At 42.6% G+C, this 17418-nt stretch overlaps 2 protein-coding genes across 5 annotated transcripts in view; one reads left to right on the forward strand and one right to left on the reverse strand.

Annotated features, from left to right (window-relative positions):
• Spmip2 (sperm microtubule inner protein 2) overlaps positions 1 to 3345 on the forward strand; it is a 114493-nt gene extending 111148 nt beyond the window's left edge. Inside the window, exon 5 of the mRNA NM_001024301.2 lies at positions 3192 to 3345. Coding sequence (NP_001019472.2) covers positions 3192 to 3239 — 48 coding nt within the window. The 3' untranslated portion in view covers positions 3240 to 3345. The remainder of the gene's footprint in view (positions 1 to 3191) is intronic.
• The window catches only part of Fnip2 (folliculin interacting protein 2), a 111765-nt gene that overhangs the window by 4478 nt on the left and 89869 nt on the right, over positions 1 to 17418 (reverse strand). For all 4 annotated transcript variants that reach the window (XM_008761100.4, XM_008761099.4, XM_008761101.4 and 1 more), the window contains 2 exons: positions 4776 to 4976; positions 1223 to 1338 (listed from right to left, as the gene is read on the reverse strand). In XM_008761100.4, the coding sequence (XP_008759322.1) occupies positions 1223 to 1338; positions 4776 to 4976 (317 nt within the window). The remainder of the gene's footprint in view (positions 1 to 1222; positions 1339 to 4775; positions 4977 to 17418) is intronic.

Raw genomic sequence — 17418 nt, forward strand, 5'->3', positions numbered from 1 at the left:
AGGATATAAAACTCTCACCTCCTTCTGCAGCACTATGTCTAACTGTGTGCCACCATGCTCCCTGCTGTGATGACAACAGGCTAAACCTCTGAAACGGTAAGCAGCCCCAACTAAATACTTTCCTTTACAAGAGTTGCCTTGGTCATGGTGTCTCTTCACAGTGATAGAACAGTGACTAAGACAATAGGAAAAACTAACTAAATCTAGCTGTAAAAGATAGAAAAATCTGATAAGAATTTGAGGTCTAACTGTTAACTAATACTATAAGAGATGGAGAGATGACCCAGCAGTTAAGAGCACATGTCCTAGCATCTACGTCTGCCATCTTGTAACAGCCTGTAAATCCAGCTTGAGGGGATCAGATATCCCTCTTCTGCTCTCCATGTGGATGTGCATATATGTGGCACGCAAATGCATTCACATACACATGTAGTAGCAATAGCAGCAGCAGAAGTAAGAACAAAAAAACACTGAGAGGCAGGTATGGTGGCACGTGCTTATACTAATAGTGGAGGAGCTGAAGCTAAAGGATTCTGAATTTAAAGCCAGCCTAGGCTAAACAGTGATGCCTCATCTCAAAAGCAAGCAAGCAAGAAAGCAAACGAAAAAGCTTGCTTGAAAAGGAAAACAAAGTTAACTAAATAAAACAAAAATTTATCAGGCTTAGTAAAAAAATTAAAGGCTGACATTATAGGCATAGTAGTATCTTATTCCAAATTAGCAGAATCATCGTCAGGAATATGAGGGAAATCCCTCATAGGTATAGTCCCTTTTGTTATTTCTATTGAAATGAAAGTGGAGTCAGAAGGTTTTGTAGATAAAGTGTGACAAGTGTCCTCAGAAGATAGTGTACATTCTTAGTATTGAGCAGGTCTTCCCTTGGGTGAGTAAGCTCAGGAGGTCCACTCAAAGAGCCTCCCACCTCCTCCACCATGTAAGACAAGCTACTACTCCTCATAGCTTGTGTCTTTTACACTGTTACAGTGTCACTATGAATGAAGAGATAGAATTAGATCAAATGTCACTCCAGCCTACAAGCTGCAACTCACTGGGGAATGGGCACACCTCTGACTGTCCCTGGGCACAGTGAGAAATACTGATCCTGTAGATAGAGAATGACACAGGCCAATAGGTCGTGTGTGTGTGCATGTGTGCATGTGCGTGCTGCATCGGACTGCAGCCAGTACACGTTGGAGAAAGGCCAGCCTTTCCCAGAACTCACCCCAGCACCACGCTCAGCTCTTTCACGTGCACACGTGTGTGTCCCCGGAGATACTCTGAAAGCATTTTACTTTTGAGGTACATCTCCTGTAGTCTGTCTTCCAGATGCATGATGCACTGCAAAGCCAACAGCATTCACAATGAGGACTACAACTGCAGCATCCGCCAGGGTCAGAGCGGGGCTTCTCTTTAGTTAGTTCTACAAACACAGCTGTAATTGCCCCCCTTTCGATTTAACCCCCAAAACTACCAGCTTGAGTTTTTCATAAAATAGCTATTAACATTGTTATATGGTATCATTCTAGTATCTTTAAAAGAAAACATTTCACAGAAGTTAAATCATTCCATAAGCATGAACATTCCTGTTTTTTGGCTTTTAAGTTGTCAACTCTCTTTCCGTGGAACCAGTCTTATGGTCAATACCGTCGTCAATGTTAAGTCTCTTGAGCACCACATTCCTCCTTAAGTGTATCAAAACCCTACTGAGCAGTGAGTTGCAAAAGTGGATTTTTGCACTCGTCCTTTATGCCTCTGTTCACAAAATTTCTTGTCATTAAGAAACTTAGCAATAATCTCATATTTAAGAGTTCCTTACTGTGCCATGTTTATGGCCAATGCTCTAGAGAACGTTAACTTACCATTATTTACTTAGCCATGGGGAAATCTACATTTGGGGTATAATTTTGTGGAAAATGTTTTAGTTCTTGTTTTCTTCCTACACCTCAGACTGTTCTGGCATAATACATTCCCAAAAGCAGAATGATTGGAACAATGTCCCTCACTTTTATTTTGGTATCGAGAGTATCCTTTAACTAAGTCTTTAGTAGCAATAGGAGAGACATGATTTGGGGGATGTCTTCACCCTTGGGATGGTGTCCAGCCTCAGTGGTTAGAGAACTGCAGTCATCTACATCTCTCACCGGCAGCAAATGCTTCTGCACTTGGCAGGCAGCTGTCTAAGTGTCTCTGGGAGATACTCGAAGGCTTTGGCAGGGTAATTCCATCATGCATAATTTCCTTCTGGACCATCAGTCCTCTCATTTTCAAGGTAAAAGGATTAACAGATGCATTTGAAAATGTTGATCCTGACCATCTGGGCTGATCAACATCAGGGCAGACAAAGTGTCTGTGAGACAAGGGCACTTTCAGTGTTTCACTGGTTAGCATCTTAGGTACTGTGCTAGGGACAAGCCCAACAGCATGTAAGCACTACTCAAGTTGAAGGGATACCACCGATCTCAGAAATGGTCCCTTAAATGAGCATAGGGAAGTAGCAGAGGAATTTTTCTACCAACTTTTGGTTCGCTATGGAATAAAGTTGTAAGTGTTTAATAAGAGTTACAAGATACACAACAAGAACATTCAAATTATAGTGACTTCTTAAGTCTTAAAGTGGTTTATGTATAGCGTTCTTAGTCTACAGAAAAAGTATATGATGCAATGTGGGTCTAGGACTGTATACTAAATGAAAAAAAAACCACATTTACAAAAAAATAGTTTAAAGCTTCATAATCAAATAGAGTTATGTTGAGTAGTTTTCCCTTCTTTGTAAGATTTTATTCCTGAGATGCAATGTAATTTTCAACTTCTATTCTTTTTTTTTTTTTTTCCGGAGCTGGGGACCGAACCCAGGGCCTTGCGCTTGCTAGGCAAGCGCTCTACCACTGAGCTAAATCCCCAACCCAATTTTCAACTTCTAAAACTTAGCTATTTTTTTCCTTTCATATGTAAGCAGTGCTTAGATGGAACTCTTCTGGATTTTGGTTTTCCCAGGTTAAGTAAGTCATCCATGTATTACCAAGTGGCCATGTATGTTTCTACCAAATGAAGCAAAAGGAATGTTCTGTAAATTATTGCTTTGATAGCTAAGATGTCAGACAATGAGAACCATGTCTTAGACAATCCAATGACAGCATCTGTAAAGACAGTAACACCACCACAGGGTCTAATATCTCCTCCTTCCCTTACAGAAAAGGAAATTCAAGTCTCAAAATCAGGACAGATCAAAACACTTCTAGGATAAAGTGAGATCATAATAACGCTGAGTGGTGCTCCTGACGCCCCTTGGACCCACAGTCTGCAGAGCACGCTTCAGCTAAGAGCCAAATAAAGATTGTTATGAAAGGCGTTGCCAGTTCTTACACCTTCGATACTGCTGAACTGTCACCAAGACATGCCAATCAGACTGACTTACTGGTGGCTTGTAAAATCTGCCATGATTCCAAGTGCTTCGTATGAATTAACTACTTTTCCTAAGCTCATGAAGCACACTCGTACGTTTATTCACTCTTTCAGATGTACAGATAAGCTGAGGCTCTGGGAGGTTATGCAGCACAGAAGTAGAACTTGGAGTTGGCTGTCATGACCACCCTTTGACTGTGAATATATATGCAAGTGAGTTTTAAAGCTACCTGTGCTGGTGTGGTACTTTGACACTTTTGGAAAAAAAAAAAAAAAGCAGCGCTTCCTCTCTGGCCCTCAGAGCATCCTTACAGCATATCTGTAACATCTTCATGATGCAAACAAGAAACCTAAGCTTCAAAGACACTCAGAATCATCCGCCACACAAGTGAAATCCAGGGATGCTGCAAGGTTTTCCTGACCTGCTACAGTATGACAGTGTCCATACCCATCTTTAGAAAGCCCACACCAAAGTCCTGACTGTGTGCAAAATGGTGCAACTGAGGACCCCACCGTAAGAATTTAGGTGACCAGTGAAGTGGCAGTCAGTGTATTAACGGATACTCAGCTTCCTGTTTTGCTGTTAAATAATTCTGTGCTATTTCCTGAGGCCAGGAGGAAGGTGGAAGCTTTGAGCTCAGGCTGTGCTGCAGAAAGCAATCCTGCACTGATGGAAGGAAAGCAGAAAGGCAGGCACTTGCAAGTGCATCCCTATGGCCACTGTCCCTAAGCTGCCAGTTATGTGCCTTTCATTCCTCCCCTTCACAAACCTCTCTCTCTCATTCCCTAAACAGACTTTCAACCTCTCTGCACACATACCACATATCAAAAGAAATTTGTTAAATCTATCCCACAGACTAGGGAGGAACTGCAAATAATTTTCTAGGACTTTCTAGGCTGTTCTTCATTTCTATTTAAAATGTTACAAAAGTGATTATCAAATCCCACTTGGAAAGGAACAGCTGACACCATGTTCTAAGTTCTTACACAGAACTTCCAAATTTGAAGTGCTTCCATTCACCTGCAATGGACTGGGAGGGTGCTCACAGAACAGAAGAAACTACACTCCCTTCAGAAACTGGCTGGTCTCGGACCCGTCTAGACGCTCTCCAAGGAGGACTCTGATTGCTTTTTAGGCTCTGTTCCCTTTATCTACTTTACTATCTGCTTTGTACAGAAGGCACTGTCCTCTGCTCCGTCCGGTCCTGTGCCCGGTCTGCAGGTCTGATGCTGCATGCTCCATTTTTCTTTAACGCTAACCTTCAATATATTAAAAATGATGTGTCCGAACTTGTGATTTTTATAATCAGAATACTGAATAAAAGCCATTTTCCAGCTATATGATTACTGATGGCAGAAGACCAAATACTTACAAAATCAGCGGGGAGGTGAAGCTTATGGAGCTGTAAGATGGACTGGAGTAAACTGGACACCTGATTAGAGACCAGGACATCCTGGCCCAGCTTCATGGCGTCCGTCACTTTCCTCTGACTTGTGGCCACCTGGACAGTCCACTTGTCAGTGTCTGCAATGATGCAGACGGCTTCGGCTATGGGCTCATCGAGCACTGGGTGCTGAAAGAGAGAGACGGTGGATTGGCATTCTCAGCTCGGAATGGATAGAGTGCTGTCTGAGATTACAGGATGAAGGTGCGAACTGCAGAAGCCTGGAACTTGACAGGTACTCAGAGAGGTGTGCTGCTGAAGCAGCGCTTAAATCCAAGTTCAGTGCCTGAGAAGGACACGCTCAAGTTGTCCTGACCTACAAATGTGCTGTGGTATACATGTACACACACACACACACACACACACACACACACACACACACACACACACACACACACCTTTAAAAACAAACAAAAAAATATCAGAAGGTGGACAGATAACCTGAGGAATACACCCAAGGGTGACCTCTGGCCTCCATATACACAGACATGTATGTGTACACATGTGTACACACAATACTACCACCACCAGCACCAATTCCTTAAAGTTACAGCTTTAATTGTTAAACAAAGTTTCTTTAGTAACTGTGGTTATGCATACCAATAATTTCTAATAATCAATTATAATGAGGCTGAGAACTTATTGATCCAGATGAATCTAAAAGGTTAAAGTCTGGCTGCTGAGTATTTTTTCTTAAAAATACTTCATAATAAACTGTATCATAAGGTATAAACGTCTGTAATGATGAATCTCAGCTGTCAAGTGAGACTTAGAGCATGCTTATAAAGGACTGTCTTGACTGGGATATTTTAGGTGGGAAGATTGGCTCATGATGGGTGGCACCATTCCCTAGGCTGGGACCTGGGCTCTATATAGGAGGAAGTGAAGAGTACACACGTTCATTACTCTCTCCTGCTTGTCCACAGATGCAGTGTGACCAGCTGTACCCAGGCTCCTGCTGCAGTGACAGACTATGACCTCAAACAGTGAGCCAAAGTGAACCCTTCTGTTCTACGCTGGTTTTGTCAGGGTATTTTATCACAGTAACAGAAAATAAACACAAAGTAAGATAACCTTGAAATAACAGAGAAAATGGCCTCCTAAACATCTCATCTCTCAATTGGGCTTCTGCTCTACCTGTAGTTGCTCTGAACTCATTGCCTTCCTGTAGCAACCCACAAGAGATCCAGAGATCCGAGATGGAAACTGTAGTTCTGTAGGTGTTAAATAGCTGAGCTAGTGATTCATATATGTGACAAGTTAGTAGCAGGAGCTGGTGGTAAAATAGTAAAAGCTCCCTTGGGATGGTCTGCATCCAAGCCCAAAGCCTCAAGTCTTGCACGTGCTCCACGGGTGGTATGGACAGCAGCATGTTATAGGAGCACTGAGACCTGATATCTATCCACATGCTACGGGAGGCTTTTTTACCAGTCAGCAGCTTGCTTTTCTCATCTGGAATACTACTCCTAGTTTCTGGGAGATAATTTTGACATTGTTAATATTCTATCCTTAAATCTTCAGAAAGGCTGTTTTTCTGATTAATTTTCTTAATGCCTGACTTTTAAAACTGATCTCGAAATTTGGGAGTACAGATATGAATAATATGTAGGTGTGATGTTTTATAACAGAATGATTACATTTAATTTTATCAAATTGATTGTTTTGCTATGAAGAAACTTTATTAAAAATAGTAGTCATAATGTTAGAGTATAAAATCTTCCTAGCCTTATGCAAGTGTCCCATGGGTCATATGGCTGATAAGTATCCATCATTTTATGTTGGAAGGGTACTGGTGTGCTATTTGGAAGTTTGCCTTTTATACTCCTTTGAACGTCATTTTGTCTTATTTATTGATGTAATTTACACGTTACAATTCACTCACTATATATGTAAACTGGATGAGCTTAACAAATATATATACATATATATACATATACACACACACACTTGTGCACCCACTATCAAAATCATGTATTAAAATTTTGCAGGACCACAGAAATTCAAGTTCCTTTGTAGTCAGACCTCTCTAGTGAGTCATCCCAGCAACAACTAATACTACGCCTCCTAGAACTGAAGTGGACATTTCTGGTTTCTTTAACAACTCAGTCGTCTCACATGATGCTTTCCTGGAAGCTGTCTTGTAAAAGGGCTGAACACAGACATTTGAGAGGGTGCACGATGTTTAGAAAGAAGATAAATGGAACCCCACAAACAGCGGGAGGACGCTCTTGTGTTGCTATGCCATGCAACGCTTCCCTAGCTGATCTTTGCTGGTGTTCACTTCATAGAGAGAAATGTGCCATAGAACTTCTCATGGTATTCCTGCTGATTCTGGCCATTCCATGACTTGTACCTAAATGGTGGAGCCGCGCTGTTTCTGCTAGATCAAGCCACCTCAACTGATTCACCTGGTGCTTGCTATTGCTTGGTATCCCGACAACAATGAGTGGAACCACCCCAAGGAACTACTTCTAAACAGGTCCACAACACCCTTTTCCTATCAACCTTTTTTTCCCTACCTATGGTCAGTGGGTTAGGAGGGAGGTTGAAACGTTTAAGAACCCTAAATAAAGTAGGTTTTGAAAAATCTAAGCCTACATAGAACTATTGTTCTGACTTTTGTAGAATTTCATATAAATACGATCACATGGTCCATAATCTTTTGTGTCTGGCTTCTTTTAAGATATAGCTGTAATTATTGCATTTTAGTGCCTTATTCGTATTTTTGAGTACCCTCTTGTAAGAGTATAGCACGACTCATTTATCCAGAGATGGCACGGCTATATTGCTGTTGTGGAAGACCTGGGTTCAGGTCCCAGAACCTTCATAGCAGTTCATAATTGTCTGTAACTCCAGTTCTAGGAAATCTGCCATTTTCTGTATAGACCAGCCATGCATGTGGTACATATGCCTAAATGTAGACAAACACACTCATATATATAAAATAAAAAATAAGTTGAGAAAGAGGAGAGAGGGGAAAGAGGAGAGGGACGGGGGAAGGGAGAGAGAAAAGGGAGGAAGGGGAGCAAGAAGGGAAGGGAGAGGGAGAGAGAAAGGGAGAAGGAGATGAAGAGAGATTGTTTCACATGTTTGGCCACTACAAACAGAACAGGAGGACTGGAGAAATGGCTCTGAGGTTAAGAACACTGGCTGCTCTTTCAGAGGTCCCGAGTTCAGTCCCCAGCAACCCTGTGGTGGCTCATGATCTCATAATGAGATCTGGTGCCCTCTTCTGGTCTGCATGTGTACATGGATGCAGAACACTGTTTACATAATAAATAAATCTTAAAAAAAGAAACGCTGGTTCATGTGCAGGCCTAACTTTGCAAAGTGGCTCCATTGCCATCCGCTGCATCTCCCAGCTTCTGTTACTTTGTATGGATCCTTGTCTCAGACTGTATGTTTTCAATTGTAGCCATCAGACAGGCTGTGTAGTCATTTTAATTTGCATTCTCCTAATAAATAATGAAACATCTTTTCTCCTTTGTTCCTATGGCTCAAAAAACAAACTGATCAGAAAGTGACTTCTTCACCAGTAGGCATTCTGACAGAGCCCACTGTGTCCTCCGTGCACACGAGGGCCTCGCACTAGCACAGCCACTATAGCTCCATGCTCTGCTCCCTGCCCCAGGGGAGCAGACTGCACAGCCAATGCTTGCGAGCACTTTTCTAACTCATTTCCTACAGAAAACCAGTACTGGCTTGCCTTCTGTCCTTATCTGATACCATCCAGCACCCTGTGCTGGCCATTGGTTGTTTAAGCTGCTTATCTGAACTTCCTGACTTCTTTCTTGATAAGTCCTGCTGTCTCCCCTCTATCAAGATGCCCCCCCCCCATCATAGTGAGTCAGCAACCATGCAAGGTCTAATTGTCCATTTATTTAAGCAAAAGTACCAATGAAGAATTTGATAAGGTATTTTGAACAAATGAGGCCATTTTTGCCAAGACAATTCTCATGGTATACTCTTGTTTACAGAAGGTTCCAAGGTTTTCCCACACACTCTGTTCTCCCTCACACTTGTAACACATTAAATGCATTCTCTACAACAGACAGCTAAAGACCCCTAGAGACAGGGGTGCAGCTGAGTGCTGGGTTCTATGCCTGAGGAGTATGCAGCTCCTTTGGCACCAAGGTCTTAGAACTTCCCTCGAGGCTTTGTTAGTCAGAGTCCGATTTCACAGCACGATGATGAGGTCTCATCCACAGGCTTGGCCTTTCAATTCGAATCTGTCCTTCATCCATTTACCCCTGGCCACGTGCCAGCATACCATAAGTTAAAAGCATGCTCATCGCATTCTTAGAGAACCAACTTTAAAAGTATTTCTGTGAGACAGGGTACTAACTGTATGCCTAACTGTATGCATCCCAGGCTGGCCCCAAACTCACAGTGACCCTATTGCCTCAGACTCCTGAATGCTCACATTATAGGCATTTGTCACCAAGCTCAGCTTCAAAATCTAGTCTTTAAAACACTGATTTGTAGGTGATTTGGGTCCTAGGACCTAACTTCCTATATGATATCCCTGCAGCAGAAAAAGGGAGGGAAGGGGCGCGTGTCAATCCAGTTGCCCAACAATCTGTGTGATACAAGCTGTATGGTACCACCACCAATGAGAAGAGTAGTTTTAAGCACTGAAGAAGAGCATTCTTTATGTGTGAATCACAGCAGAGGGTTATGGTCAAGAAGGGCAGAGGGGTTGGTATATAAAATTAAAGCAACTCATTAAGAAAAAGAAACATAAGGGGAAGATCACTCATGAAAAGTACACTGAGTCTCCTTTAGGTCACGGGAGCATGGGAGCAAGGACAAAGAACACAGACAGAGACATGGGATCTGTGGGTCAGCAGTTCCCTTAAGCTTCCTCCCTAGCACAGAAGCAGGAACTTGAGAATTGCTACCTACTGAATTATAACAAGTTGCACACGGTCCATGAAGTCCAGGAATAATCATTTGAACCTTCTCAGTTAACTTACTGGGTAAGTATGGCTAATGCCTACCTCCTATAGTTTCTGTGAGGACCAAATGTAAATTATATACCAACAGATGCAGGGATATAGTTAATGCACATAGTGGGAGCTTAAAGGGGGAGATTCGAACCTGAACTTAGAACCCTAATCTACTGATGCCTCATGGCAGCACCAACACAGATCCTCACTGTAGTTTAGACACCAAGGCATAGTGGAAATTCCCCTAATTGATTGAATAATAAAGACGACGAGAAACTAAACACCGAGCAAGGAGGAGCCAGGACTTCCGGGTCTGGGGAGGAAAAGAGAATGTAGGAGAAAGGAACTTGTCTTTCGGACTGTGGGAGCCGGGTGGACACAATGTAGGAAGTCGGAGGTTGTTAGTTCAAGTGGCAGATCCACTGGAAGATTTCTAACGTAGAATAATTGGGGAAATTAGGATGCTAGGTTCTGTGCCCAGTGATTGTGCTATCTGTGAGTGTCAAACTAAACAAACAAACTAACTAACTAACTAACTAGCAAGCTGCACACATACAGATGGTGGAGTCCCAGCATCCTGCTCTCCCTTCACAGCATGGGTTTGTTGTTAGGTACACAGACTCACAAGAGAAGAACGTTCAGCACTTTCAGAAGAGTGCCTTCAAACACTACAAGAATTATACACTCTTAGAATAAAGACTTCACACTCAGTTTCCCTAGTGTTCCTGTAGAGTTAGCCATGTACATCCACCTCAAAGAATCACTTAGAACCTGCTTACTTATTTGCTGGAAAACAAGAATCTTCTAAAGGAAAAGGAAATGATTCTCAAGAATCAGGAAAGGTGAACCAGGAGGGGGATGGGGACTGGACTTATAGTTTATTAAATTAAAATTTTAAAAAAGAGCCAGGAAAAAGCAGCTGGGAAATGATAAAAACATCAAGAGATCCCACTGGTTGTACAGTGAGGGAGCTCAACTTCTACAGGGTCAGAGAGATGACACGAGTTCTATTGATTCTATTGACTGTTGATAGCCCTTTCGATAGAAGCAGGCCCACTGGAGAGGAGTCAGCTTCAATGCATTATGACTGGCCTATAAGTCAACTGCTGAGCTTATAGGCTTGGAAGAAGTTTAAAACCCATGTTCTGGGTTGCTCCAGCAATACAAACCACACACATCCTATGCCCTAGAGCTTCATTAACTAGTGTTTTTGAGATATGCCCTCAGTATGCGGGCCTTAGTGGCCTCAGGATTCACTATGGGACCAGTGAGGGCTTTCAACTTTGATCTGCTTGCTTCAGCCCCTTTAGCACTAGCATTACAGTAAATTCCTCCACTTCATTTTTGTCATGGTGTTTTACCACAGCAATAGAAACGCTAACAAAGACAGCACCATACCCTGCCTGGTCCTTACCTAACAAGCCTCTTCTGGGAAGGTTCTATAATTAAAGCACGTGTAGCACCACACTGTACAAAGGAAAACTGAATTATATTAATTTTTTTTATTTGCTACACAGTCAAAGACTAGTCTGGGACTCATACACTAGTCTCAAACTTGCGTGCCTCAATGCCCAGAATTATGTTTCTTTTTAACATCAACCTTTTCTTATTAGCTATACCTTAATGGCAGAGTTTACTAAACAGATCTGGGGTGTGCTGAGACAATTTCATGTAGTTCAAACTGGACTTGGACTTGCTATGTAGGTAAAGATGACCCTAAAATCCCAGTCTTCCTGCTTTGACCTTTCAAGTACTGGCTCATGTGGAATTTTTTAAGGTCACATCTTATCACATACATACATACATACATACATACATACATACATACATACATACATACATACATAAAACCATACAAACTCAGGTGTGTAATAACACAAACTGGTGGACAGAAATTTCCTTAGAATTAGAACATTCCTTCCTAGAAGGAGGAATGACGCTTATTAAGATTCAGGAAATGACACTTACAAGGTTCAGAAAGGCAATGCAATACGCCCCAAGGAGCTCTTACTGCTTAAGGATTCTTGAGATCCCTCCCTGAAGCTGTACAAGCAACTGCTGGGGATAGAAGACCGTCCAGCCGAGCTTGCGTCCTGCACAATTACATGGTTATCAGTTCTGTAGGACACCGTCGAGTTATTTGGTATATTGGGGATGGTGGACAAGCGTAGCTTTTGGGAACTGCCAAGACCTAGGTGTATAACCTAAAAGTCCAACAATAACGTCCTCATACACGCTGGCAGGGAGAATGCCATCTCCATGTCACTGGTGCACCGAGTCACTGGAATCCTCCTACTTGAGGCTCTGAGTAAGAGATAAGCCTGTCGTATATAAAAGGCACTCCAGTGATTTCCAACAGATAAAGTAAGTCTGCCACTGCATGACTCTCCTCTCCAGCCTACTTCCTTCAACCATGGAGAGCCAAGCCAGTCAGGAAACCCAAGAGGCCACCACCAGACTGCTAGTGCATATGAAGACTCAGAAGAAACAATTACACTTCACATCCCATCTGTACATTTGTTTAGCAGAATTTCTCTCTTGGAAACAGGCTTAGTGTTAGTCACTTAAGAATGAAGAGTTGTCACATGATAAGAGACAAGAGCCTGTACGATGGTGCCTGGCTGTATTCCCAACACTTAGTAGATCAGACAAGAACAGCTCACATTCATGGTCAGCCTGGGCTACAAAGCAAGATCCTATCTCAAATTAAGAGGAAGGGGGCAGCAAGTGCAGCAGTCACTCTGAGCTATGGGGAGGTGGAGGCCTCTGAGAACCACAAGACACCACGACCAATATGGGCACAGGGCAGGAACGGGGCACTCCGAACAGCACAATGAGCAGGAGGGGTGAAAAGCCTGGCCTCTGTGTGCTGTGATTGTGGCTGCAGTCACTGTGCTTCCTGGGATGACGCCCACATTCAGCCTGTGACCACCAGCTCAACAGCCAGGCTGAGATCAGATTCAGTTTGAAGGTGCAACAAGGTGTACAAGGTCACAGAGTCCCAGAACCAAGTCCCATGACGGAGTGTGTGGCTTCAATGCCAGAGAAGGTTTGCAGCTTTTTGTGGAGGTTGGCATAATGTCTAAGTATCTCATACAGAAAAGAAAATGGGAAAATGAAAGTAGACATGTGCTCAACTCTGAAACAGTGTGCAGAAAAGACAGAAAGTCCAAAGGACCTTAGTACAGAAAATAAATACAGGGAACTGTAGAGATGGCCCAGGTTAAGCCAGTCCTACAGATCCAAAGCTTTATGTCACAGGGCAACAACAGGGTATCTGAGAGGGGCCCCAGTGAGGATGTAGTACTGACAGAGAACCAGAAGTCAGAAGCCTGAATATTGCAAGTAAAGAAGTGTGGACAAAAGGGTAGACCATGAGACACACTGTCATACACTGCAGCTTCTACAACAAGATCCCCCCCCCCTTTTCCTTTTCTTTTGTGGAGAGGTTGCAAGGATGGGTGATGGGTATGAAGGGATGGGAGATGAGTGGGATTGGAATGCATTGATGTGAAATCAAGAAGAGTCAATAAAAAACACACAAAATAAAACAAAATCAAGGGGGCTGGGGATTTAGCTCAGTGGTAGAGCACTTACCTAGGAAGCGCAAGGCCCTGGGTTCGGTCCCCACCTCCGAAAAAAAGAACCAAAAAAAAAAAAAAAAAAAATCAAACACTCTTCTGAAGAACCTGGGGTTCAGTTCCCAGCACCCACATGACAACTCACAGAGCCATCTGTAACTCCAGTTCCTCCTCTGGCCTTTGCAGGCAAAACTCCTATACCCATAAAAGTAAATAAATGTAAAAGAATATGAAATGAACCCAAAGAGCGACAGGCGTCATGTCAAATACACCACTCTTCCTCTTCATGACTCTGAAGGAAGATTATGCACATATCTCTTTGCCCCAGAAAAAGGCAAATTCCCATCAGTATTTCAAGTCTAATATGAAACCTACAATGCTCTAAACTCAGTTTTATGAAGTTACTTAAAAAGAACAAGCACTTTTCATGCACCAGGCACCAGGTGACACACTAAGAATACAAAGAAATACATAAGCCTCTGTTTCTGTTCGCAGTAAGTGCAGGCCTATGGGAGGGAGTGACACATGTTTGTAGATGCGTGGACATGTATGCATACTGATGTATATGTATGAAGGCATGTACATATATACTCACACACAATGCAAAGATCTCACTAAATAATATCCCTGATCATTTGTAAGGATTTCCGTCCTCTTTATGACTAAAAGGTGATCCTCAAAATCCAGTTATAGGTAAAATATGTATTTTAAGAGTTAGAGGTAACAGGTCAGTGGGAAGGAGGGAAGAAGGGGGACTGGCAAGTGAGATGGGCATGATGACAAATGCCTATAATCCCAGAACTCTACACAGCTAACAGGAAACTAACAGGAGGATTGCGAGTTCCAAGGCCCACCCGGGCTACGTGGTAAGATGATGTCTGAAAAAGCAAACAGTAACATAACTCATTTCATTTAAAAGCCCTCGAAACACATCTCCCAATCCCAGGTGGGGTTGCATTCAGAGCTCCAGCTGCACAAGGCAGAGCTGCAGGCCCCGAGTTACTAATGTAACCTAGAGAAACGAAAACAGCCAGGGTGTTGTAAACAAGGGACTCATCCAAAATGGTTTCCTCTCTAGCCTGTTGATCTGACCCGAGGCATTTAATACTATGTGCTACTTAAGTAATGGTTTCTTGTCTGATGGGACAGGCTGTTCTTTTGTAGTCTGGCTGGTTGGTTGCCCACATGAATTAATTAGTATTCATGAGTGCGTATCACAGCCAGGCTTTCAGCAAACCTCCTTATCTGTGCTACTGACTCCTATGTGATATTTCTGGAGTCAATCTGCTGCTGCTGCTGCTGCTGCTGCTGCTCTTAAAATTAAATGGAACAGGCTGCTATAGTCAACTGTTATTTATAGATTGGTCTGAAAAATGCCCGAAGCCTAGATCACTGTTATGATGCCAACTGTAGCCCCGATGACCTTACCTAATGTAAGAGAAGCCAGTCGGCTCCTTGTTACATGACAAAGGGCAAACTTCTGCTCAGGCTCAACTCAGCCACCTCCAGCAGTGCTCTCAGTGTCTAACACCCACAACCAAAGAAGTGCTGAGGACACTTGCACATCTTTCTAAACTCTGAAGTAATTCTGTTTCAACTAACACAGTGTTGTCTACCTGTTAATAACATGTCACACTACTTTACCATTTATAAGGATTTTCCACACTTCCTGTTTAAATAGTTAACAGTTACTGAGAGCTTAGTAGTGCATACCAGGCACTGGAATCAACACCTGATGTGGATTATGGAAATTTTCAAACTCAAATGAAATCAGTACACTTTATTTTATAGGATGAACACTTCCCCCAACGGCCACAAAGCCAATAGGAGCTGAGCTATGATTCAGACCTAGGTTGCCTCTTTGGAGGTCCAACTTCTCGAATGTAGGGCAGAGATCAAACTCAAGTGTTCTATGCACACATCCATCCTGTTTTTCAAGACATGTTCTCTCATGAGGACCTCAATGAGGAGGCTGGGCGTGGCCAGCAGTGAGCTACAGGGATCATTCCACCTCTGCCTCCCCAGTGCTGGATTATAAATGCATGGCACCACACCCAGGATTTTAGGCATGGGTCCTGGAGATCAAACATGTCTTTATGCTTATTGGGCAAGCACTTTCCTACTGAGCTTTCTCCCCAACATGGAAAGCAAACTCTTACTCACTGCATCCTAGTCTCCCTGTTCTTGTGTCCTCTAAAAATCATCCTTAGGTTTAAGTGATGTTAGCTGACTAGTTGGAAGTCTCGGTGAGTAGTGACACCAGGACTCAGAGCCAAGCTACCTGGCACTGGTCTGTCACCCTCCTCTGCCTTCACTTTGGTCACCAACACTGCCTAGTTGGCTGCACTCATTGGCAGGCACGCGGGACACAGAAGACAGACGAGGCTGCCTGGGGGGGGGGGGGGTCACAAGATGAGTGTTGCTGGCTCATGCATGTGTCCCCTCTCATTCAGTGAACAGGAAGGTGAAGGAAAGGATACGTTTAATTGATAGGGAAAGTTACCATGGACTGTTACAGAGGCTGGGTAACTTGTATTAGGAGGAAAGAGTTCAAATATCAGACTGAAAAATAGCACGGGTTAAACACCGCGAGAAAACCTGAGTCCTAGTGTTTGAGAAAGGCAATGAAAGCCATGAAAGTAAACGGCAAAAGATATCTTTTGTAAGAGTCTAGGATAACAAAAAGAATAAAAAGATACTCTTGATGTTGAATGTTCTAGAAAGAAATTTCCTTGTGCTCCAAAGAAAGCTAGTCTGTTGTGGCTATATAATGCACATTTATAAAGCCAGATTTTATAATCTAAACCATGCATGAGTCTAAGAAAAAACAATCAAGAACTTACCAGAGTTGCTTTTACCAAGTTATTCAAAATCCTTCTTTAAAAGGAATCACAAGCCCCAAAGCCTGACACGAGACTGGAATTATTTATACTCCCAAATCAGGTTGTGAAAGCAAGTGGTGCACAGGATTCCCCCACTTCTCCCCCATAAGTTCTCAGTGTGCACAGGGTACACATAGCCCTTATCTCTGCTTCTTTTCCTGACGATGTGCTCGGCTCAGAAAAGTCACTGTCCCTTACGAATGGTTAATTCACCAATGTTTTAAAAATACATCTATTTCCCAAGTACTTGTAAATGGAAGTTAAGTGCCTTTTAAAGTAAAAACAGAACAACATTGTTACAGACCAGAGTGTGAATCAGAGAGGCAGTCTACGTGAAACTCCATTTCAAAATCAAAACTCAGGACCACTATGATGGTGCCCACCTATAATTCCAGGGTTTGGGAGGCAGATGCTGGTGGACTGCTTAGAGCTTGAGGCTACACAGTGAGAGTTCATTTCAAACAAACAAACAAACAAACAAACAAATGCAAAACTCATGATGATGAGTGTTAAATGAAATTGGAAATCCACTAACTGGACATATTATGAAATTATTAAAACTTGAAGATTTTTTTATGAGCAATCCACAATTTTCTATATAACAGTATGCACATGACTGCATTTTGTAAGCACTCACATCACACGAAATAAATTAGTATGCCTAATAAAATTTAACCTCTCAAGATGACTATATAGTTTAAAGATATGAGAGCTCCTCCAGTGTAAAAATACTGTTTTTAAAAGGGAGAAAATGAAAACGGAAAAGCTCTAAGAGGAATGATAATGTAGATATGGCCATTTCCTCAAATAAAAGAATTACAGAGGTAGATGGTAACAGTGAAAATCAAATATTCAGAAATTAGAAATTGAGTTGTGTCACAGATAAGGTGGAAGTGGTTATCAACCAGGAAATTGCTTTTCCATGGTGGTTAGGAAGTGAATCTGGGCACTTTGGGGAAAATGTGCAGCAGCTCATGAGCTCAGTGTCACTGAGGACAACCGCTAGCTCCTACAGCCTAATTGAGCCTCTGTTAGGAGCAGAACTGTGGCTTGGTGGAGAAAAGGTGAAAGGAACAAAACCAACATCCTTCGGAATCAAACCGACACAGCACAGAAAGCAAACACCCAAGGGCTCTGCATGTATGGACACAGGCAGGAG

The sequence above is a fragment of the Rattus norvegicus genome, chromosome 2 (genome assembly GCF_036323735.1).
Source record: "Rattus norvegicus strain BN/NHsdMcwi chromosome 2, GRCr8, whole genome shotgun sequence".
In the NCBI taxonomy this organism is placed as follows: domain Eukaryota; kingdom Metazoa; phylum Chordata; class Mammalia; order Rodentia; family Muridae; genus Rattus; species Rattus norvegicus.